Source organism: Meles meles, chromosome 5 (genome assembly GCF_922984935.1).
Source record: "Meles meles chromosome 5, mMelMel3.1 paternal haplotype, whole genome shotgun sequence".
Classification (NCBI taxonomy): Eukaryota; Metazoa; Chordata; class Mammalia; order Carnivora; family Mustelidae; genus Meles; species Meles meles.
Window position 1 is genome coordinate 82,504,707 of NC_060070.1, and position 21,092 is coordinate 82,525,798.

A 21,092-nucleotide genomic window follows, 5' to 3' on the forward strand; every position below is an offset into this window, starting at 1 on the left:
GTACATTGGAACACAGTAATCGTCAAGAAAAGTACCCATTGTAGTTACCCATTTTGAATTTTCCTGCATTGTAGCATAGGGTTTGGAAGCCCCGGAATATTTTTGCCAGTGTCATTTTTTATTTCTATTATATAAGATTCGTGTGTTTGCTGTCTTCGCTTCCTCCCATTCCCTTCTCATACATAACTAGTGGTTTAGAATATTCTCCAACTAAACTTTTCTCTCCCCCACCCCACCTCCTGTCACCTCCACCTCAAGTTTAACTATTTATAGTTGTCTTTCTCACTATCTATTTCTCCCAGAATTTGTCCTTCTGATGACTGGGTCTGTTAGTCATCAATATGTGCATTACCACTGGGTACAGAAAACTGGTTAGCCTGACTTCCTGGGAAGGAAAGGAAAGAATCTGGGTGCATTCCCATACTTTCCCCTCTGTTGTCTACCTGGAGAAATAAAGCCACAAGACAGCAACAGCCTGAGATGTGAATTGTTATGGATTAAGCAGAAGGAAACTGACATGCTGGGTACCAATTAGGTGCTCCATACTACTTGATAACTGATTTCATGTTACATGATGCAGTTGCCAAGTATTGATAAAATACATGACCGTGATCATATTAGAGTGGAAATGCATTTTTCTTGTTGTAGCTAACAAATTCTTGGTTTACATGAATGTCAGCTAAAGGAAAGTGTTCACTGACGTGAGAATGACATCCACCCCATCCTTTTTGGGGTTGTTATGTTACAACTTTGAATCTACATGTAAGAAGCAAAACATCCAGGCACTTCACTTAAAAGGAGCAAATGAAACATTTTCCATACAAACCATGTATCTGCCATACTTTTTCATCATGGCTCGAAACTGGGAAAAGCGGTTTACAACAGAATTACATTTTTTAATGCGGTCTTTTGTTAAACTTCACAGGTTTGTTTTTGTGACACTCTTCAGAAGTGGTAGAACAGTGATAACTACTTCTTCACAGACTTCATGATTAAGAGGGCTGAAGTGTAATTGGCATCTTTTAAGGGTTTGGACAAAGTCCAGTTTCTTTCCTGTGATCTCAGGCTGTTAGAATAGAGAACCTTATCTGTCAGCAACCAACTCACTGTGGACTTGGTTATACCCTTGAGCACCACGCCAAAGATCAAGCTATTTAATAGTTGAAAAGTAGTTAAAGCCATCCTTCAGTTTTGAAATGGCTATTGCCAAATCTTGTATCGCCACTTCATTATTTTGAACCTTGTGCTGAGGACATTTTGGAAGAACTCTTAGGAAAACATGGAGGTATGCCTAAGTTTCTCTGTCAAGAATTACTTGATTTAGAAGAAGGGTACCTTGAGTTATAATGAATCAGCATCTATATAGGTCACTCAGTAAGAAAAAAAAAACAAAAACAAAACCAAAAAAACCTTGTAAATGGGATTAGCTTGGTAGCAAGCATCCCAGCTCCATGCTTCTTGCCTTGTGGAAGTATACATACGTATAAGCATGTATAGTGCCATTTTATTTGATGGACTAGGCCAGTGGCTAACAGGGCCCAAAGGCTAGACACCATGGTAGGAAGGCAGTTTCTTTACAAGAGATTGTTACCAGTAATCCTGAGAATAGAGTTGAGGTGTGAGTCGGTTTCAAAGGATACCAGCGTGCTGTATCACGGTAGTCATGGGTCGAAACTGAACAAAGCCCAGTGCCGAAAGAAAAAGCCAGAGAGGAGAAAAAGCATATGTAGAACCAGAACTGAAGTACTTTGTAGCACTGATGAGACTTACAGACATACAGCTGTGCAGAGTTAACCCCTAGTAGACAGGGACTGAAGGTCTGTGGATCATGTAGCTGTAGATGCTCAGTTGTTTGTGGAGGAATGAAAGGTTCAGCCAGGCACAAAGGAACCTGTGGGAATGGAGTTGGAATTGGCATCTACAGAGTCCAGTACTAGAAGAGGCAGGCAGTTGTACCCCATTGCTAACTGAATTGTTCTGGAATTTTCTCTCTGCCTGACTGACAGAATTTTTGGCAGCTTCCTGCTGTAGAGCACATTCTACAGCCAGCCAGCATGGTGGAGGGCTGAGGCCACTCTAACACCTCACCTTTGCCCAGCCTGTTTACTGGGCAAACGTGGATAAATATTTGCAGGCCATGCCTTTGACATTAGATTCCAGGACCTCAGATCTTTGTCAGTAAATTGAAAGGTGAGTGATTAGTTGCTGGAAGGGCATACTTCTTCTAAGACAGGGTTAAGGAAGCGGGGAGGATGGACAGATTCCTCATAAATCCTGACGGAGCATCCTGGGAGAAGGCAGAACACTCCCCTAGTTCTGAGGAGCATTTTAAACAAGGAGTTTTAAATCGAGTTAAAGAGTCCTAAGCCAAGGACAGTATTTTATATTCAGTACTTGGAAGGTATTTTCTGTCAACTGTAGAAGGTCATACTTCTCTGTTTGGAACAACAGTCTCGTTTCCAGAAACGAAGGATATGGAATTCTAATATTGTTCAAACAATGAGGAGAAAATACATACTATAAGAGGGTCAGTTTTATATGGAAATTGATAGTTGAAGATCACAAGGATACTGACCTTTTTAAACAGGATCTGGTATAGTTATAATAACATAGAGAGGAAAGTAGTATTCTTTCATGTATAAGTATATATATATATATATGTATATATATATATATATATATATACATATTTGACGGTGAGAAATTTTACTTTCAAGAAAAAATTGTAACTCAGCTATGTAACTCTCTAAAAGTAGGTAACAATTAAACCTTTCAGCTGGTGGTATTAGTTTTACTAACTCAAAGCACAGTATTAAGTAAAAATACCTTTCTACATACTTTTTTAACTAGAGGCCTTTTCACATAGCTTAAGATATGTAATATAGTTAACAAGAACAGATGCAAGTATTAGAGTAATTCAGTTTTTACCAGCGCTGTGGATAATTATATTATAGAAGGTACCTTAACTATTATTTGAGATTTTCTTCCAAAAATATGATGTAGTCATCATCTTTGATCAATGTTTACTTAAATAATTTATCCCATTCTGAAGAAATATTTTACTTTTTTCAAGCAAGGTGGAGGAAAGACAAATTCTTCCATAAAGTTACTGTTTTCTAGGTGAGCCAGGAACCCTGATTACATACCTATTTTGCTAACCACTTGTGCCCATCCCCATAACCCCTACAACAAATCAGTCATTTAAAGCTTGAACAGAGGACTTAGCTACCATAATTTCTGTGATAAATCATATGATTTATTATTATGCAACCATTCAGAGCAGTTTAGAGCAATTTCAGCTACCAGACAATATTTTGAAAATAAATAATGTATAAGTCCAGTTTTGATTTGATCACTCAAAAAGCAAACAAAATATAGGGACTCAAATGTTAAATTCATTGGTAGTTGATAGTCTATGAGTTAAGTAACAATAGCCTTTGTTTTTTTTTTCCTTTAATGTCAAGTTTTTATTTAAATTTCAGTTGGTTGACATATAGTGTTAAATCAGTTTCAGGAGTAGAATTTAGTGATTCATCACTTACCAATACCCAGTGCTCATTCCAGCAAGTCCCCTCTTTTTTTTTTTTTTTTAAGATTTTATTTATTTGACAGAGAGAGAGACAGCAAAAGAGGGAACACAACTAGGGGGAATGGGAGAGGGAGAAGTAGGCTTCTCTCTGAGCAGAGAGCCTGATGTGGGGCTCCATCCCAGAACCCTGGGATCATGACCTGAGCTGAAGGCAGACACTTTAACCACTGAGCCACCCAGGTGCCCCAACAAGTGCCCTCTTTAATTCCCATCACCAATTTAGCTCATCCCTTCCCTCCACCTCCCCTTCAGCAACCCTCAGTTTGCTCTCTGTAGTTAAGAGTCTGTTTATGGTGGCACATTTTTTTCGCCAAACATTAAATACACATGCAGACATGTACACATGCACACACTTAGGTCCCAAAATAAAAATTAATTCAGTTATCCAGTTAATATGAGCTGCTGTTCCCAAACTCTGCTCCTCTCTTCAGTTCATCAGTGGCTCCATTTTTAGGGTATTCTAGACCAAAAAAAAAAAAAAGTTTTTTTTTTTTGGCCATCTTCTCCAAGGTAATAGGCTCATTCCCCTCTCGCAACATTGACACTGCCCCAGGTTATGTGGGCAAGGCAAGTGTCACCTCTCCTTTCCTGGAAGATAACAATCCTCCCTTACGATCTTAGTAAAATAACCATAGTTTGAACCTAAAATATAACTGGGGCGGGGCAGGCCATGGTGGTTCACTCCATCAGGATGACACCTGTGCAGTGCTCTCGGGCTTATACTCATTTATAGGAGCAGAATAGCTGCTCTGACAGCCCTTCTACCCACATCATGCCTCGTTCAAAGCAGAGAGAAGGGGGAGAGCGGAGCTACTAGCAAATGTCTCATTGGCCAGAACTTTGTCACAGAGCCACCTCTAGCTGTGAAGAGGTTAGGAAAGCATACATTTGTCTTTTGTGTCTCATGTTCTGAAGACAAATGAGGGAAGGAGATTTGGGTGTGGGTTAAATCAATAATATCATCTCCAATAGGTAGAATATAGATTCATTTTTCCCATTTTTATTATTGTTTTATGTCATCTTTTTGAATAGTAAAATAATTTGACTTCTAAAATAGTAAACTTGGCATCTTCTTTTCTTTTTAAATTTATGAAAGTATTTGCCTGATTTTTAAGCTGAAAATGGCTGAAGACAATTGGAAGTCATTTGTACCCAAAGCTAATACTAAGTAATGCCATCTATTTTAACAGGTCACTGAATTTTGGCATATATTTAATGCTGGGCACTTGCCATCCAGCAACAGAATAAATGATGATTATCTTCTTCTGCCATTTGAAAAAAAAAAAAAAACAGTCTTTATCAGATTTTAAAACTCTAATAGAATGATTAGAGTAATGCATTTTCAAGCCCAGAAAATACTTGCCATCACTTTCTAAATATCTCAGATCTTTAGTCCATAGAGAATCTCAGTTTATAGATTGATTAATGACACAAGCATATTAGATGTTAATGCTTACCTAAAAAATCATATCACATATGGTCCAAGATAATTGTTTTCCATCTTTAGTGATAGTCTTAGTGGCATAGTACACGTCTAAATGAATCTGTAGAAAGAGCATTGAAAAATGATCGATAACTGTACGTTTTTTAATGCAGGTGTTTAGTGAGAAATCTGATGCTGCCAATTTAGGGGCAATTTATAGTGTGCTATTGACATTTCAACTCATATTGAGTAGTATGTCTTTTTTCAGTGGCCACAGAACAGAATTATTAGGGTGTTCCATTGGTGATAAAATGCCATCTACTGTGAAACCAAGAAAAAAATTATGTGCTAACACTATAGGATGTCCAAGTAGAGACGAATTAACATCTTTCAAAGGAGGGAACTTTTCGGTTAAAATTAATGTAAAGCAAAATTCTTTCTCATTGTATGTAAGATATCTTAATCCTACAGGGCACTAGAAGCAAGAGATTTCTCATTTTCATTTCAGTTCCTTAATCTACCAGTATAATATTTCGCCTCTATATCCGGAAGGTTTTCAAAAAAAGAAAAACTAGAAAGTGGTTTTGCATGTCATGTTTCTGAAAGTCTCACAATTAAAATGTTTAATTTCCCTAGAATAATTTAATAGGAAATAGAAAACACACAAAGATGTGTATCAGTAACACATGAGTTAATAATTTTTTGGAAGCTATTTGCAAAGCAAATTCCACAGATTGTAGGGGTCATATGTTTACTTCAGGACAGTGTACAAGACAATATGTCATAGGCTCTAGAGTCAGCCTGAATTTAGAGCCAACCTCCACCACTTGCTAGAGGTCTGGCCCTGAGAAAATTGCATAACCTCTTGATTTCTTCTTCATCTGTGCAATGGGAATCTCAATGGGGAGACTACCTTCCTTGCAGGGTTGTTGTGAGGGACTGAGAGAGTATGTAAATGCCTTACATATTTCCTGACACGTAAATGTTCAATAAATGCTGGCTCTATTATTAAGGATGATAAGAAAGTACCTTATGTGATGCACCAAATGGATTATAAATCTTGTAGAATTACTAGTTGCTGCTCCAAAGTTGTACTCGGGAACCAGCACTTCTGGTATTTAGTATACACAAATACTCCTTTTCACAAGTTAATTTTTAAAATACCACCTTTTAATACAACATTTTTATTATTGCTATGCCCAGATAATGTCTAAAGCTGTTCCTCCAGATTACAGAATGATTACTTTCAGAATCATATAAAATCATGGATTCTAGAATGATAATGGGCATCCCAACTTTTCATTAATAATGAACAATATTGAGTGCTGTGAAGTGTGTAAGCCTGACAATTCACAGACCTGTACCCCTGGGGCAAATAATACATTATATCTTAATAAAAATAATTAGTAACAAAATGAATAATTTTGAGTAATCATTTCAGAAGGTTTAAAAATTATTCTCCTATACTGTGTGACATTTATAACTAATATATTCTACCTTCAAATAATAGTAACTTACAAAATTATAATTTATAATCCTTTAACTGGTTTTAATTGGAAAAGAAAACAATTGTGTCCTGCCACTTCTTTTTTATTAGCAACTTTATCCATAATTGCCAAAACTTGGAAGCAACCAAGATATCCTTCAGAAGGTGAATGGATACATAAACTGTGGTACAGAGAGTGGAATATTATGCAGTCTAAAATGAAATGAGTTATGAAGCCATGCAAATTCACACAGGGAGGAACCTCAAATGCATAGTTACTGAGTATAAAAAGCCAGTGTGAAAAGGCTACATACTATATAATTCCAACTCTATGAAATTCTGGACAGGGCAAAACTGAGGAGATGGTAAAAAGATCATTGGTTTGGGGAATGGGGTGGGAGGTAGGGATGAAGAGCTGGAGCACAGGGGATTTATGCGGTAATGAGACTTTTCTGCATAATACTGTAGTGATGGATACAAGTCGGTACACATTTTTTTAAAATCCATGGAATGTACAACAGTGGACCCTAATGTAAATTGTAGACTTGGATGATTAAGATGTGTCCTGTAGCTTCACTGATAGAACAAGTGTATCGTGCTGCGACATGGTATTGATCATAGAGGTGGTTGTACGGTGTTTGCAAAGGTTTGTCACAGCTGATGCTTCCCAGTTTGGAAAAGCTTGACCAGCCCTTTGCCTGGGGACCAGGCAGGGACAACCAGCTGGCATTGGGCCTGCAAGGTAACACTTGCTGGCCTCCCACTGACCACAGAGGTCTTAGCAGGGGTAATCTGATGAAGGCAGTTTTCAGTCAATTAAAAACCATCAAACAGACTCAAAACCCTGAGGCTGAGCCTTTGAACTTCAGTGCCGACTTCTGTATAAAGAGACCGTAGTCATTAACCACCAGACCGGCATTTTTGATGAGGAAATAAATGCCAGTGATAGACCCTTGGCTGACGCAGAGCTTGTCAATGTACAAAATGTTCTCAGTAGTAGTGCTTCTTCCCAAAAAAGGTATGTGCTAGATACATATCCACAAACGTCTTCTGACCTCTTTCTTTTGAGATGCTAACTTACTGTCCCTTAGAATATTTTAGAGATCTGTATTAACCATTTTAGTCAAGTTTGGGAGTTGTTCTTCTGGTTTGGAGGGTTTTATTTGTTTGTTTTGGTTTGTTTCATTGTTGTTGCTTGCCCTGTACCCTCCTCCACTTGGTAACAGCACAGAAGTTTTATAAAGTAATGTCAGAATTTGGTCACAAAGAAAAAGAACCATTAAATAGCATATATATGATCCACTTTCCAGAGCTAGAGCTAGAAAAGCTGGCTCTTTCTTAGGGAATAAGATACTTCATGGAAACAGGACAATCTGTCCTCACAAGTAGCGATTAACTAGAATTCTCATTTTTTAAAACTGGCTTTATCAAGCATTCTGACTCTTTTTCTAAAGAGATTGCTACTGCTAACGGCTCTTTCAATTCACTGGGGAATTAATGCTCAGTGGCCCATTGGGGTTCATACAATGGCATTAAGTAATTACTCCTCCTTTATGTATCTCCTGCTGTCTTAGGAAAAAAAAATGTCGTGCTAAAATTGGCTGTGAGAGAATTCAGGACATCTGAAGAAAATACACACATACATATCCACTCAGTGGTTACGAGGCAGCTTCAAGTGCCTGGTGACAAACAAATTGCTCCCACAGAGACAAGAAAGAAGAGTAGTGGGGCTCCTGGGTGGCTCAGTGGGTTAAAGCCTCTGCCTTCGGCTCAGGTCATGATCCCAGAGTCCTGGGATCGAGCCCCGCATCAGGCTCTCTGCTCTGCAGGGAGCCTGCTTCCTCCTCTCTCTCTGCCTGCCTCTCTGCCTAGTTGTGATTTCTCTCTGTCAAATAAATAAAAAATATTAAAAAAAAAAAAAAAGAAAAAAAAAGAAAGAAGAGTAGTGGTGAAAGTGAAAGAAAAACTGGCCAAGGGCAGCCCAAGTGGTGGTGATAAAGCTCAGGAAGTGGCACAGCCAAGGAAAGCAGGTGCAGTTGCAGCCTGGTGTGAAGAGAGGGACCCACTGTTCTCCACAGACCCAGTGAGGAGTGGGGCGGCCATCTTCTCTGCACAGGTAGTCTCCAGGGCCAGGAGGAGAAGCGCTGGGACACAGAGCTGGAAAGTATGCTGAAGTGGGGAGGGAAGGCCCTGAAGGACACAAGGCAGACAAGGAGAGGCAGGGCTGCCAGCTTCTTTCCTTGAGCTGGCTCACAAGCTTGATTTGGTGAATGCCATTTGGTGCCAGGCCTGGCCATCTCCTTGGACTCTAGAGAGGGCTGCCCTATGTATGCAGAGCAGTGGGAAAGCTTGGAGGCTGGGTTTGACTATTTTAAGTTTGACAAGAAGCAGGGGCATCTGGGTGGCTCAGTTCGTGAAGCATCCAACTCTTGATTTCCCCTCAGGTCATGATCTCAGGGTTGTGAGATGGAGCCCCATGTCTGGCTCCAAGGAGTCTGCTTGAGATTCTCCCCCTCCCTCCCTCCATGCCCCTCCCCACACACACATGTGCTCTCTGTAAATAAATAAAATCTTAAAAAAAAAAAGTTGATAAGCAGAAAAAAAAAGGGAGGGGACTTTTAAATGATATAGTGATAAGAATCACCGCCTTGCTCTTCCTCTACACCTGTGATCAGCCTCAGCTTTCTCATCTGTAAAATGTGATAATAATACCTCACAGGGACCTTGCAAAGAGAGTGTGGTAAATTGTTATCAAGTTCCCCTTATGGTGCCTTGTGATAAATGATTGACAAAGATCAGTCCTGCAGTTTGATTTATAAAACAGAGCATTTAAAATTCTAAGTGCTTTCTAGAATGTGAAATCCAACAGAAGAGCATTGCTGAGAAGTGTATGCAGAGTGCTTTATACTTCTTGGGTCTCAAGGACTTGCTAACTCCAGTCATTCTTGGCGAAGAGACAGCACGGTGGTGGGGCCAGCACAGTCCAAGAGCAGGCAGCGAGGGCTGCCTATGCCAGAGGTGGGCCAGCCGTGGCCTGCTGAGTGCACTGTGGGTAAGCCCACAGACTGAACACAGAGAGGTTAGATCTAGACATGTACTATAAACCAGAGATGGCACTGCAAACTGCTGGTCTGTGGGCTAATCTGTGGCTCACAGATTTATTTTCTTTTCCTTAGCTAGCAAACTATTTTTTTCCTTAGACCTATCAAAACTTGGCTCAAAACCTTAAAAGCAAGCTTAGTATTTTTTTATAAGTGGCTTTAGTCAGGGCCTTCACTCCTGTTTTACCACCTGCCCTATCATTTCCAGTTGCTCTGGACCTGGCCATTCTGTTTCTATTGGCCCTGGAGTTTTCAGGCCCAAGGTAGAGCAGGGTGCAAGCCAGGGAGCTGGTCCTGGACACGGAAGGAGGTATTGAATGTTGTCTGTCCTTCTGTCTGAGGGTTGCTGGATGAAATACAGGACTCTGTTAAAATGTGCGTGTCAGTTAAACATATATATTTTATGTAAGTGTGTCACATGGAATCGTATTTCCTACATCTGGCATTCTACTCTATCCTCATTTATAACTCACATTGTACCACCAGTAGGTGCTCAATAAGTAGCAATTGGCATCGTAACATTTGGAGAAGGAATCTTGGAAACAGAACAACTTAGCAGTCTTGGAGAAAGGGACAGAGTACTAACCTATTTCAGCATTTGAAAGAGATAAATGGAACAAGTCTCATGAATGAATGTTTTAATTTGATAAGGGGTAAAATTGGAAACTGCCATGGCTGGGAGGGTTTTTCTTCATGCTGGGCAATGACAGATAAAAGGGTACTGGGCTAGGGCTTTGCTCCGTGGAGAACTGCGTCAGGAGATCCTCATTCCCAGGACTGTCCTCAGTGCATCTTGATGCCTATTAGAGGATGCTAAACGCTGTAATTGTGGTAGACTCCAGGCCTGCAACCTCTAAATGTTGTCATACCAAGCTCTGCATTCTGTCATCTCTTGGTGACATTGGTCTCTTTCCTTTTTCTACCCTGTTAATTCACGTCTCCCTGAATTGCCTTGCCTACTCTGAGTGTAGTTAAGTGTCCTCTTTTTTCAAGCGGTTCTGCCTTATCTCTGCTTAATTCTTGTGGCCTAGGAAGGCAGTGAGGAGGTAGTGTGGACGGAGGCCAGCCGTGTTCATTGGACCTCTTCTGTCAGCCAGGTGCATTATCCGATTTGATCTGTTGACCATGCTCTGAGGAAGGTGATGTTACCCTTTTCTAAAATATATACTTTATTTTTCTAGAGCAGTTTTAGATTCATAGCAAAATGGAATGGAAAGTATAGAGTGTTCCCATTTATCCTTGCCCTAACACACCCCACTATTAACATTAGGCTCCACAGTGGTACGTTTGTTCCAACTGATTATTATTTTTTAAGGGTGAGAAAACTAAGGGTTTGTGAGATCAGACTCTTGGGCAGCAGGGCTCCGTCTTTTCCAGGAGAAGCCTGCTTGCTTTGCTCCCTCTGACAGCTGGCCTTAGCTCCAGGTCTCTCCCTGGCCTAATGTTCCTTCCGGTTCTCTCAGGCTTCATTCCCATGGAAATATAAGCAGGGCTGTCTCTTCAGATAAGAAGAGGGCGTGGCTAGGTTGTTGTCTTGTGTTCAAGCATCTAGAAATTCTTTTCCAATGGATAATTGAGGTTTTGGAGAAGCTATGACTTGATTCCCTGAAACTACTTTTTCCTTTCTGCCACTTATCAGTCCACCAAAGATTAAAAGAAGGAACGTTGATACAGTGATCCTAAAAATGTTTTGTGTTGAGATTTTATCTGAAAGTTCTAGAAGGCACTTTCATGGAACAATCAAATCATTTCAGGCAGAGTTTGATATAATCTACTGTCAGGCTTTTAAAATCCGTGTTTTACAAAACATCAACTGTAAGTATAATTTTAAGAGTGAAGGCTATCCATTTCTGCTTTAACAATCAGTGAGGTAGGTTGACCTCACACACTAGACCTTGCCTGAATCAGGCACAGGCTTTCATGCCCTCTAGAACAAGGGGGATATTAATGTCACTGGGCTACAGTTTCTTCCCTTTAGTGCCAAATGGCAAGCTGTTACATAAATGAGCCAAAGGTGGCCTCTGGACTTTGGCCCTTGAGTTGCTCATGTATGTAGGCCAAACATTGTTAGCTCAATAGCCCACTGATATAAAATTCAAGTTTTTATACAACTTATTGCTTAAGAAAAAAAAAAATACAAGCAGAGTTTTAGCCATTTACAGCCTGCCTGCTTTACATACTCTGTGAAACCTTACCCAGCATCTGCTGACCATTGGTAAGCTATAGGACCTTGTGGTTTTAATACCGTAGGCTCCTACTCCCTTCTGGAGTTCTCTGACCCAGAGACTCCCTCTCATGCTTCACTTAGTATGTAAGCTCCCTCTCTTCTGGGAGTTTCCTTGCTCTCCTTTCTTTCTGGAGGCTAACTTCTTTTCCTTAAGCCTGAACAGTCTCTTTTCTTGCCTTTTTTTTTTTTTTTAAGATGTTATATGTTTATTTATTTTAGAGAGGGAGCATGCATATGTGAGTAGGGGGAAGGACAAAGAGAGAGGAAGAGGCAGACGCCGCACTGAGCATGGAGCCCTGCACGGGCTTGATCCTACCACTCTAAGATGATGAACTCAGCCAAAACAAGAGTTGGCTACTCTGCTGACTGAGCCACCCAGGTGCCCCTGGGTGGAACCACCCAATAAAGTCACAGTCTTGCTGTGAAGGACTTGCAGCCCTGGCCAGGCACCACCCAATAAAGCTTGTTGTGCATTACTGCCTCTTGTGGGCATATCTGTACCCTAGATCAGCCCCCAAATCCCTCAGGCAAACCCCATATACAAGCACTGACACAACTAAGATTTCGAGAAAGCCAGTATATGAATCTTCAGAATCAAAGCTGACCCATATTGCCCTACATCATTCTTTCTTCTTCCCCCTTTTGGATACCAAATAGTTGTATATATTTTTAAATGTATAGATTTGGAGTTTGTGTGCTAAATAGGTTTGCCTGGTTTTATGTATATTTGCCCCTCCTATTTATATATGTTATTAGGAAAAAGTATGATGCTCAATGATCAGAGACATGCTTAAGTTTTTAATAAAAATAAGCATAGTGCTTATAATCGATCATTTACTTGCTGTATGTCAGGCAGTGTATTAGATTCTTTACATGCATTATTTTACTTAATCATCATGGTAACCAGTGAGGCTAGTCCTTTTATTTATTTACATTTCATGGGTGTGGAAAGTGGGTTCAGAGAGATTCCTTGCCTTACTCAGAGCCACATTAATGGTGGCAGAATAGCAGTATGAACCCAGTTTGTCCAGTGCCTGCCCCTGTGACCTGCTTTTTCACATTCCTTTTCAGTAAGTGACATTTTCTGTAAGGACACATGGGGAAGTAAGCAAACAGTCTCAGCAGGCAGAGCCACACCTCACGGAGTAGAAGGTAATTCATCAACATTCAGGATTCAGCAGCATTGTTTGTAGCCCTAGAGCGGCTCTACAGACCAAACCTGACTCCCCTGGGGCACCATGTCTGCTTCCCAGTCTCCTCTTGCTTTTCTCTCCTCACCTTTCTATCTCCCTCATGGTTTCATCTGCCTCATAACTCCCTTTTTATGCCCTTTTCCCTGTGTATTTGTGCTTCTCTGCTTCTCCCTCACTCTGGCCTCTGGATTCTCTGTGAATATCTGTTCTACTTCAGTAGGTAGAATATTGGATTGGTCCATCTGTCAGAGAGAGCCTCACATCTAGGCACCTCCTCTCCAGGGCTCATGATCAGCCTTAGTTGTCTACCTCTGGGTCAGGCATGGCGCCCTAGATCAGTCACCTGGGGCCAGGGACTTACTCTGATCATGCTGTACAAAGGATGGAAATGTTGTTTCAGGCCACACAGGAGGGGGCTACAAGTGGGACTTGAGCTTGCAGACTTTTTTAAAGGGGCAATGAAAGAGCTCAAGTCTTCATAAGATCTGTCAAAAACAGTGAGATTTTCAAAAAGATTTTTAATGTATCTGTGGGGAATAACTTAAGATCATATGATTAAAGCATCAGCAAATAAAAATATTTGTAAGGGTAGTTCCTAGCAGCAAAAATGTAAGTTATGAAATCTATACATACCTAGGGAAATTCAAACATATTCTTGTTTGTGGCTTCTCATGTCCTTGATTAGGTCAGGACATAAAATTGAAAACAAATCATTAGGTACAACAGTAGAGTTGGATACATAAGTTTTCTTATTCTGCTATATTTATAAACATTTGTGAGTATGTAAGAACAGATAGTGTTAAGCTTCCATACATCATCTATTAGATTATAAGCATGATACACTCATGTACACTTTCCTTTTAATCCTCTAGCATCTTGTTATTCATAGTGTAGCAGATACTCAATAAATGACATTGCCTAATTACTTAGACCTGATGCCAATTGCAAAGAAAGCACTAGTGGAAGAATCTTTGGTAAGCAGAGAGTCAAGGAGAAATAATGCTATTTTTTTGGATATTTTATGTCAGAATTCAAGTTTCTCTTGGCCAGGATTGCTGTTTTAGAATTTTGTATCCTTCTCTTCTGTTTCTTTCCATTCACACCATGTGTTAGCTATACCCCTCACAAATGCAACTAAGCATTCAGGAAAATAGAAAATCTTTCTTATGCTTTCAGGTTTTTGTTTTTTGTTTCTTTCATGAGGTTTCACTACTGTGTTTGAAGTCCTAATCATCCTGTAGTTTAGGCCTATTTTAACTCTTCTACTTGGGATGTCAGGCTGTACAACTCTAATTAAGCTGATGAAAGACTACAAAACAAAATTAGGGAGCATGTGAAGATGAAAATTAATCCTATCCATGGATTTCTTTGTTAGTAGTTGAATTTTGGAAGTGACCTTCTTATCCCATCGGCTCATAAGCACACTGAGTCTAGAGAGATTAAATGCCTTCAACCCCAAGCTCCCTCAGCTGGCTAGTGGCTTAATATTGTAAAATGAGAGGCCAGTAGCATTTCATATTTTCAGATATTTGTATAAGTCACAAATTGTAGTTACAAAGCTGACTTTATATACGACTTGTGACTTCATTCTTTGTGTTATTCTAAACACACACACACACACACACACACACACACACACACACACACACCATGTTTTCTGTTTGGCTTTAACTTGGTAAATCATTTCCAGAGGTCATCAGCCACTGGAATCAGTTAACAAGATGGCCTCTCCTTTTCATTTCATGAGGTCCTGGAGAAACCACTCTTTATGCCCCATTCAAGGTATTTTGACCACATGGTTTTTTCTTTTCCCTCTTTAATCCTAGAAATCCCATGGGATGAGGAACCCATTTTGAGATATGTGTCACAGCAACTTTTGAAATGTAGTAAGCAAAGCAATTAGTGTCAGATTTTCCCTTGGGGAAAAAAGATGAGAAAGGTTAATATATACTAGAGGTAACTCAAGGAGGTTCTGTACTAGTGATACATATATAAATGATAATTTTTGATAGAGCAGCAATCTTTTATGGGAAAGATTTATGCCGTCTTTGAGTCATTAATAGTATATGACTCTGCTTTCCACTCAGACTTAGAGCTGAAACAAATCATCATAAAATTTTTTTGTTGTGATTGTTCTTGTGTCAGGTATATTTCAAAAGCTTTTGAATTTATTAAGTGTCTTTGGAAATTTACAGGAATGAAGTTTACCAAATGTAGTACATTTAATAGGAAAGCCAAATCAAACTCAGATGTAATCTCAAGGTGTTTTTGTGGATTTCATATCCCTAGTCTTTTCAGAAGCTCATTGGTTTCTTTTTCTGTGATGTAAATTTAATTGGTTTCTGTATAGGTTTACATTCAATAAACATGTGATGACCCCCCATGTTGGAAGCAGTACAGTAGGTGCAATCACAAGCTATGTTCATGTAAGCCTTACAAAAGCCCCATGAGGAATTATGATCCCATTTTTTCAGATAAAGAAAGTCTCATAAAAGCTATGACTCATCCATGTTTATGGGACTAATCAGTGGCATAATAGGGATTATAAGTCAGGTTACTTTATCTTTAAATTTATTATACTTTCCAATAAATTTATAAGGAGAAAATCTTGAAAATGCTACCTTGTCCATATTCTCTTGACTGGTGGAAGGAAGATCAACAGTCTGATTCATCAAAGGAAGATTCTGATGCTGACTCATTCAACGAAGATGATGCAATGTGTTGGTTAATGCCAGGGCTTTGGAGTCAGGCCAACACAGGGATGAACCCTAGCTCTTGAGCTGTGAAGAAATAACACGACCTTGAACAAAGTTCTTTGGGTTTTAACTTCCAGGTCTCAGTTTCTTTATCTACCAAACAATAGTAATACAACATTCCAGAGTTGTAATTATAATTGAGTACCATACTGAATATAGAGCATTTAGCAGAATATCCAGCAAATTGTACAGATATTTAGTACTTATTATTCACAGTAATAGTGGTGAGATAGGAAGATAATATACAAATTGGCTAAAGAAAGATGTTTATTACTGTGTTCAGGGACATATGTAGACTTATTAATAAAATTATATTGATCTCACTGAAGATTTTTAGGGACAAACAGCCCACATGTGGTATTTGTAACTTCAGGTGATGCTTTTTAAGGTATTTTAAAATATGGAGCGAGATTAGAACATTTTCAAATTATGTCCATATTTTGGTTACCTTTGCTAATGGATTGGGAATAATGGCATGAATTAATTCTAGACACATGGAGAGTCCCCTACCCTCTTTAAAAAATGAATACAAAAATAATTGTATTCTTTGAGTTATAAAAAAAATTCTACAACTGTTACACAGTTGTTATACAACTATTTTGACAGGCTCTTAGAACAGTTTCTCCCCTTGAAAATCGTTCACTTTCTACTAGAGTTAATGTTTAGCACAATGAGTCAGAACTTTATCTATAAGACCGGAGAAATTAATTTGGTTTTCATTATATGTAGAGATATCAATTTTGTTAAAATTAATTTTAAAATAATTTATACCATTTGTGGCAGAGAGGGTTGGCCTTCAAAAACCTTCCTGATACAAGGAGCCTAGATTGGGAGTATACAGGATTAGTCTTCAGTTTCACAGATATACACATGTATATACAATTCAAGATTGATTATAGTAAAACAGGCTGAAGTTTCCCCAAATTTAGATACAATCGTAGAGTTTCATTTATGTCTTCTAGACTTCTCAACATTGACTTGGTCAAAATATATCAAAGTGTTTAAAGTGATAGCCTTTTATATTTGTCTATATACTATGAGGTTGACAGAATTTGTGCAAAACCAGAATCTTAAATATAGGCTCTTAGCAGAGTTATTCTTTCTTGAGAGTGATATAAATAAATGTAAAAATGGTTCATCCTTTTACGATAAGCTAAATTTCTGTTTCTGAGAACTGAATTAAAAATGACATATGCTCTTTTTAAATTACCAAATGGAAACAAGAAGACATAGAAAACCTGAACAGACCCATAACCAGAAAGGAAATTGAAGCAATAATCAAAAGTCTCCCAACAAAGAAGAGTCCAGGGTTGGATAGCTTCCTTGGGAAATTCTAACATTTAAAGGAGAACTAATATCTGTTCTTCTGAAGCTGTTTCAAACAATAGAAAGGGAAGGAAAACTTCCAAACTTGTTTTATGAGGCCAGCACTACCTTGATCCCAAAACTAGACAAAGATCTCACCAAAAAGGAGAATTACAGACCCATATCCCTGATGAACATAGATGCCAAAATTCTCACCAAGAAACTAGCCAGTAGGATCCAACAGTACATTAAAAGGATTATTCACAACAACCAAGTGAGATTTATTCCAGGGATGCCAGGGTGGTTCAACGTTTGCAAATCAATCAACGTGATAGATCACATTAATAAAAAAGACAAGAAACATATGATCCTCTCAATTGATGCAGAAAAAACATTTGACAAAGCACAACATTGTTTCTTGATTAAAACTCTCCACAATGTAGGGATAGAGGGAACATACCTCAACATCATAAACACCATTTACAAAAAGCCCACAGTGAATAGCATTCTCAGTGTGGAAAAACTGAGAGCTTTTCCCCTAAGGTCAGGAACATGGCAGGGATGTCCACTCTCACCACTGTTGTTCAACACAGTACTGGAAATCCTAGGCTCAGCACTTAGACAACGTGAAGAAATAAAAGACATTTAAATTGGCAAAGAATAGTCAAACTCTCACTCTTCTCCGATGACATGATACTTTATGTGGAAAACCCAAAAGACTCCACCCCCAAATTGCTAGAACTCATACAAGAATTCAGCCACATGGCAGGATACAAAATCAGTTCACAGAATTCAGTTATATTTCTGTACCCTAACAGTGGGATAGAAAAAAGAGAAATTAAGGAATCTATTCCATTTGCAATTGCACCAAAACCCATAAGATACTTAGGAATAAACCTAACCAAAGAGGTAAAGGATCTGTATCTAAAAACTACAGAATACTTATGAGAAAAAGTGTCCATTTCTTCGTGTCTATGAAGAAATGGAAGATGTTCCATGCTCATGGATTGGAAGAACAAATATTGTTAAAATGTCTATGCTATCTAGAACATTCTACACATTCAGTGCAATCCCTATTAAAATACCATCAACTTTTTTCACAGAACTGGAACAAATGTATGGTATTGGAACTGTATGGTATTGGCACAAAAACAAACACGTAAATCAATGGAACAGAATAGAGAACCCATAAATGAACCCTCAACTCTATGGTCAACTAATATTGACAAAGCAGGAAAGAACAGTGCCTTCAATAAATGGTGCTAGGAAAATTGGACAGCCACATGCAGAAGAATGAAACTGGACCGTTTTCTTATACCACACACAAAGATAAACTCAAAATGGATGAAGGACCTAAATGTGAGATAGGAATCCATCAAAATCCTTGAGAACACAGGCAGCAACTTCTTTGACCTTGGCTGTAGCAACTTCTTGCTAGACAGGTTTCCAAAGGTAAGGGAAATGAAAACAAAAATGAACTTGGGACTTCATCAAGATAAAAAGCTTTTGCACAGCAAAGGAAACAGTCAATAAAACTAAAAGGCAACCTATGGAATGGAAGAAGATATTTGAAAATGACTATCAGATAAAGGACTAGTATCCAAGATCTATAAGGAATTTATCAAACTCAACATCCAAAAAACAGAGAATCCAGTCAAGAAATCCAAACAATGGTATCAACTGACATGTGCCAATTGTTCAAAAAGACTTGAACAAACATTTTACCAAAGAAGACATCCAAATGGCCAACAGACACATGAAAAAATGCTTCACATCACTTTGTATCAGGGAAATACAAATCAAAACCACAATGAGATATTACCATACACCGGTCAGAATGGATAAATTAATAAGTCAGGAAACAACAGGTGTTAGCAAGAATGCAGAGAAAGGGAAACCCTCTTAACACTGTTGGAGAAAGTGCAAGCTGGTATAGCCACTCTGGAAAATAGTGTGGAGTTTCCTCAAGAAGTTAAAAATAGAGCTACAATATGACCCAGCAATTGCACTAGTACGTATTTACCCCAAAGATACAAACATAGTGATCCGAAGGGGCACATGCACCCCAATGTTCATAGCAGCAATGTCCACAATAGCCAGACTGTGAAAGGCCAGAGATGTCCATTGACAGATGAATGGATAAAGAAGATGTGGTATATGTGTGTGTGTACATGCACACACAATGGAATATTACTCAGCTATCAGAAAGGGTGAATAGTTACAATTTACATTGATGTGGATAGAACTAGAGGGTATTATGATGCGCAAAATAAGTCAATCAGAGAAAGACAATTATCATACAGTTTCGCTTGTATGTGGAATATAAGAAACAGCACAGAGGATCATAAGGGAAGGGAGGGAAAACGGAATGGGGAGAAATTGAAGAGGGAGAAAAGCCATGAGACTCTCAACTATAGGAAACATACTGAAGGTTACTGGAGAGGAGGGGAATGGGGGGAGGGGGTTATTGGGTGATGGGCATTAAGGAGAGCATGTGATATGATGAGCACTGGGTGTTATATGCAACTGATGAATTATTGAACTCTACGTCTGAAAATAATAATGTATTATATGTTGGCTAATTGAATTTAAATAAAAAATGATATGTACTCTTTTAAAGAAATCTCCTTTTGGAAATATAAAAAGCAATGTGTATATGTGTGTGCTAGTTTATTCATACCACTGTCATCCTTTTAATTAATCATCATCCTATTAATTAAGCAGTGAGTTGTAAGATTTTAACCTTTAGGTCTTTCATATATGATCTATTTTTGAGCAAAAACCTCTCAAATTCAAATTATAATCCCGTTTTCATTTTCTTTTCTCAGATGATGAAACATGCTTGGAATAATTATAAACGGTATGCCTGGGGATTAAATGAACTGAAACCTATATCAAAAGAAGGCCATTCGAGCAGTTTGTTTGGTGAGTAGTATGTGCTTTGGTTTCTTAATGACAGTAACTTTTTTCCAGTTGACAGAACCTGTGGGTGGTGATGTTCATATGCCCCTTCCACCTTGTTGTGAGGAAACCTGATAGGAGTTACCTGCAAGGACTGCGCATAATGTGTCCTTCCAACAGAGCACTCTACATTAGAATCACTTTCATCCCTTGAAAAAAATACTAATGCCTGGAGACACTTCCAAAGATTCTTGTTTAATGGATGTAGGTACAGCATCATGAGTTTTAGCTCCGGGGGGTGAGACCCAGCAGAGGAACCTTTGGTCAGCGGCATTCACTGGTTCCTGTCAAGTAAAAGTAGTGTCTTTATTGATAAGCAGGTCAAGGCAGCCTGCCATGGTGAGCTTCACTGTTATCTTGGTGACTCTTAGCTTTAGCTCTGGGTTTCTCCTGTTTGTGCCACGGAACAGAAAGTGGGAGTGGAATTAGGTCAGTTATTTCAACTTCCATTTATCGAATTTGGCATGCTCCATTGTATTTGGTCCTCACAGCATCCCTCAGTGATTGGTACTGGGAGTGTTAATAACATTCCCACTGAGGAGGTGAGGAAGCTAGTTAACCGAAATGTTGGGTTCCTTGGGTCACAGAGGTACCCAGTGCCCTTCTTATCCCTCTGGATTCTTTTTTTTTTTTTTTTTTTTTTTTTCATATTTTTTTTATTTATTTGACAGAGAGAAATCACAACTAGGCAGAGAGGCAGGCAGAGAGAGAGGAGGAAGCAGGCTCCCCGCGGAGCAGAGAGCCCGATGTGGGGCTCGAACCCAGGACCCTGGGATCATGACCCGAGCCGAAGGCAGAGGCCTTAACCCACTGAACCACCCAGGCGCCCCTGGATTCTTTTTTAACGGGCATAGTTTTGCCTATAAGTAACAGGATGAAGGGGATAGTCTTATTCTGAGACTTCTTAATTCCCCATAGAAAATGTGACTGATTATACTGTGACTGAAGGTGTTAAATAGTATCAAGTCATATAACAAACAATGGTATCAACTGACATGTGCCAAGTGCCATTTATGTGATATCTCATTTAACCTCATTATTATACACATTT

General features: G+C 39.0%; 1 protein-coding gene across 2 annotated transcripts in view; it reads left to right on the forward strand.

Moving 5' to 3' along the window:
- The window catches only part of MAN1A1 (mannosidase alpha class 1A member 1), a 169,747-nt gene that overhangs the window by 22,215 nt on the left and 126,440 nt on the right, over nt 1-21,092 (forward strand). For both annotated transcript variants that reach the window (XM_046004441.1, XM_046004442.1), the window contains exon 3: nt 19,909-20,005. In XM_046004441.1, the coding sequence (XP_045860397.1) occupies nt 19,909-20,005 (97 nt within the window). The remainder of the gene's footprint in view (nt 1-19,908; nt 20,006-21,092) is intronic.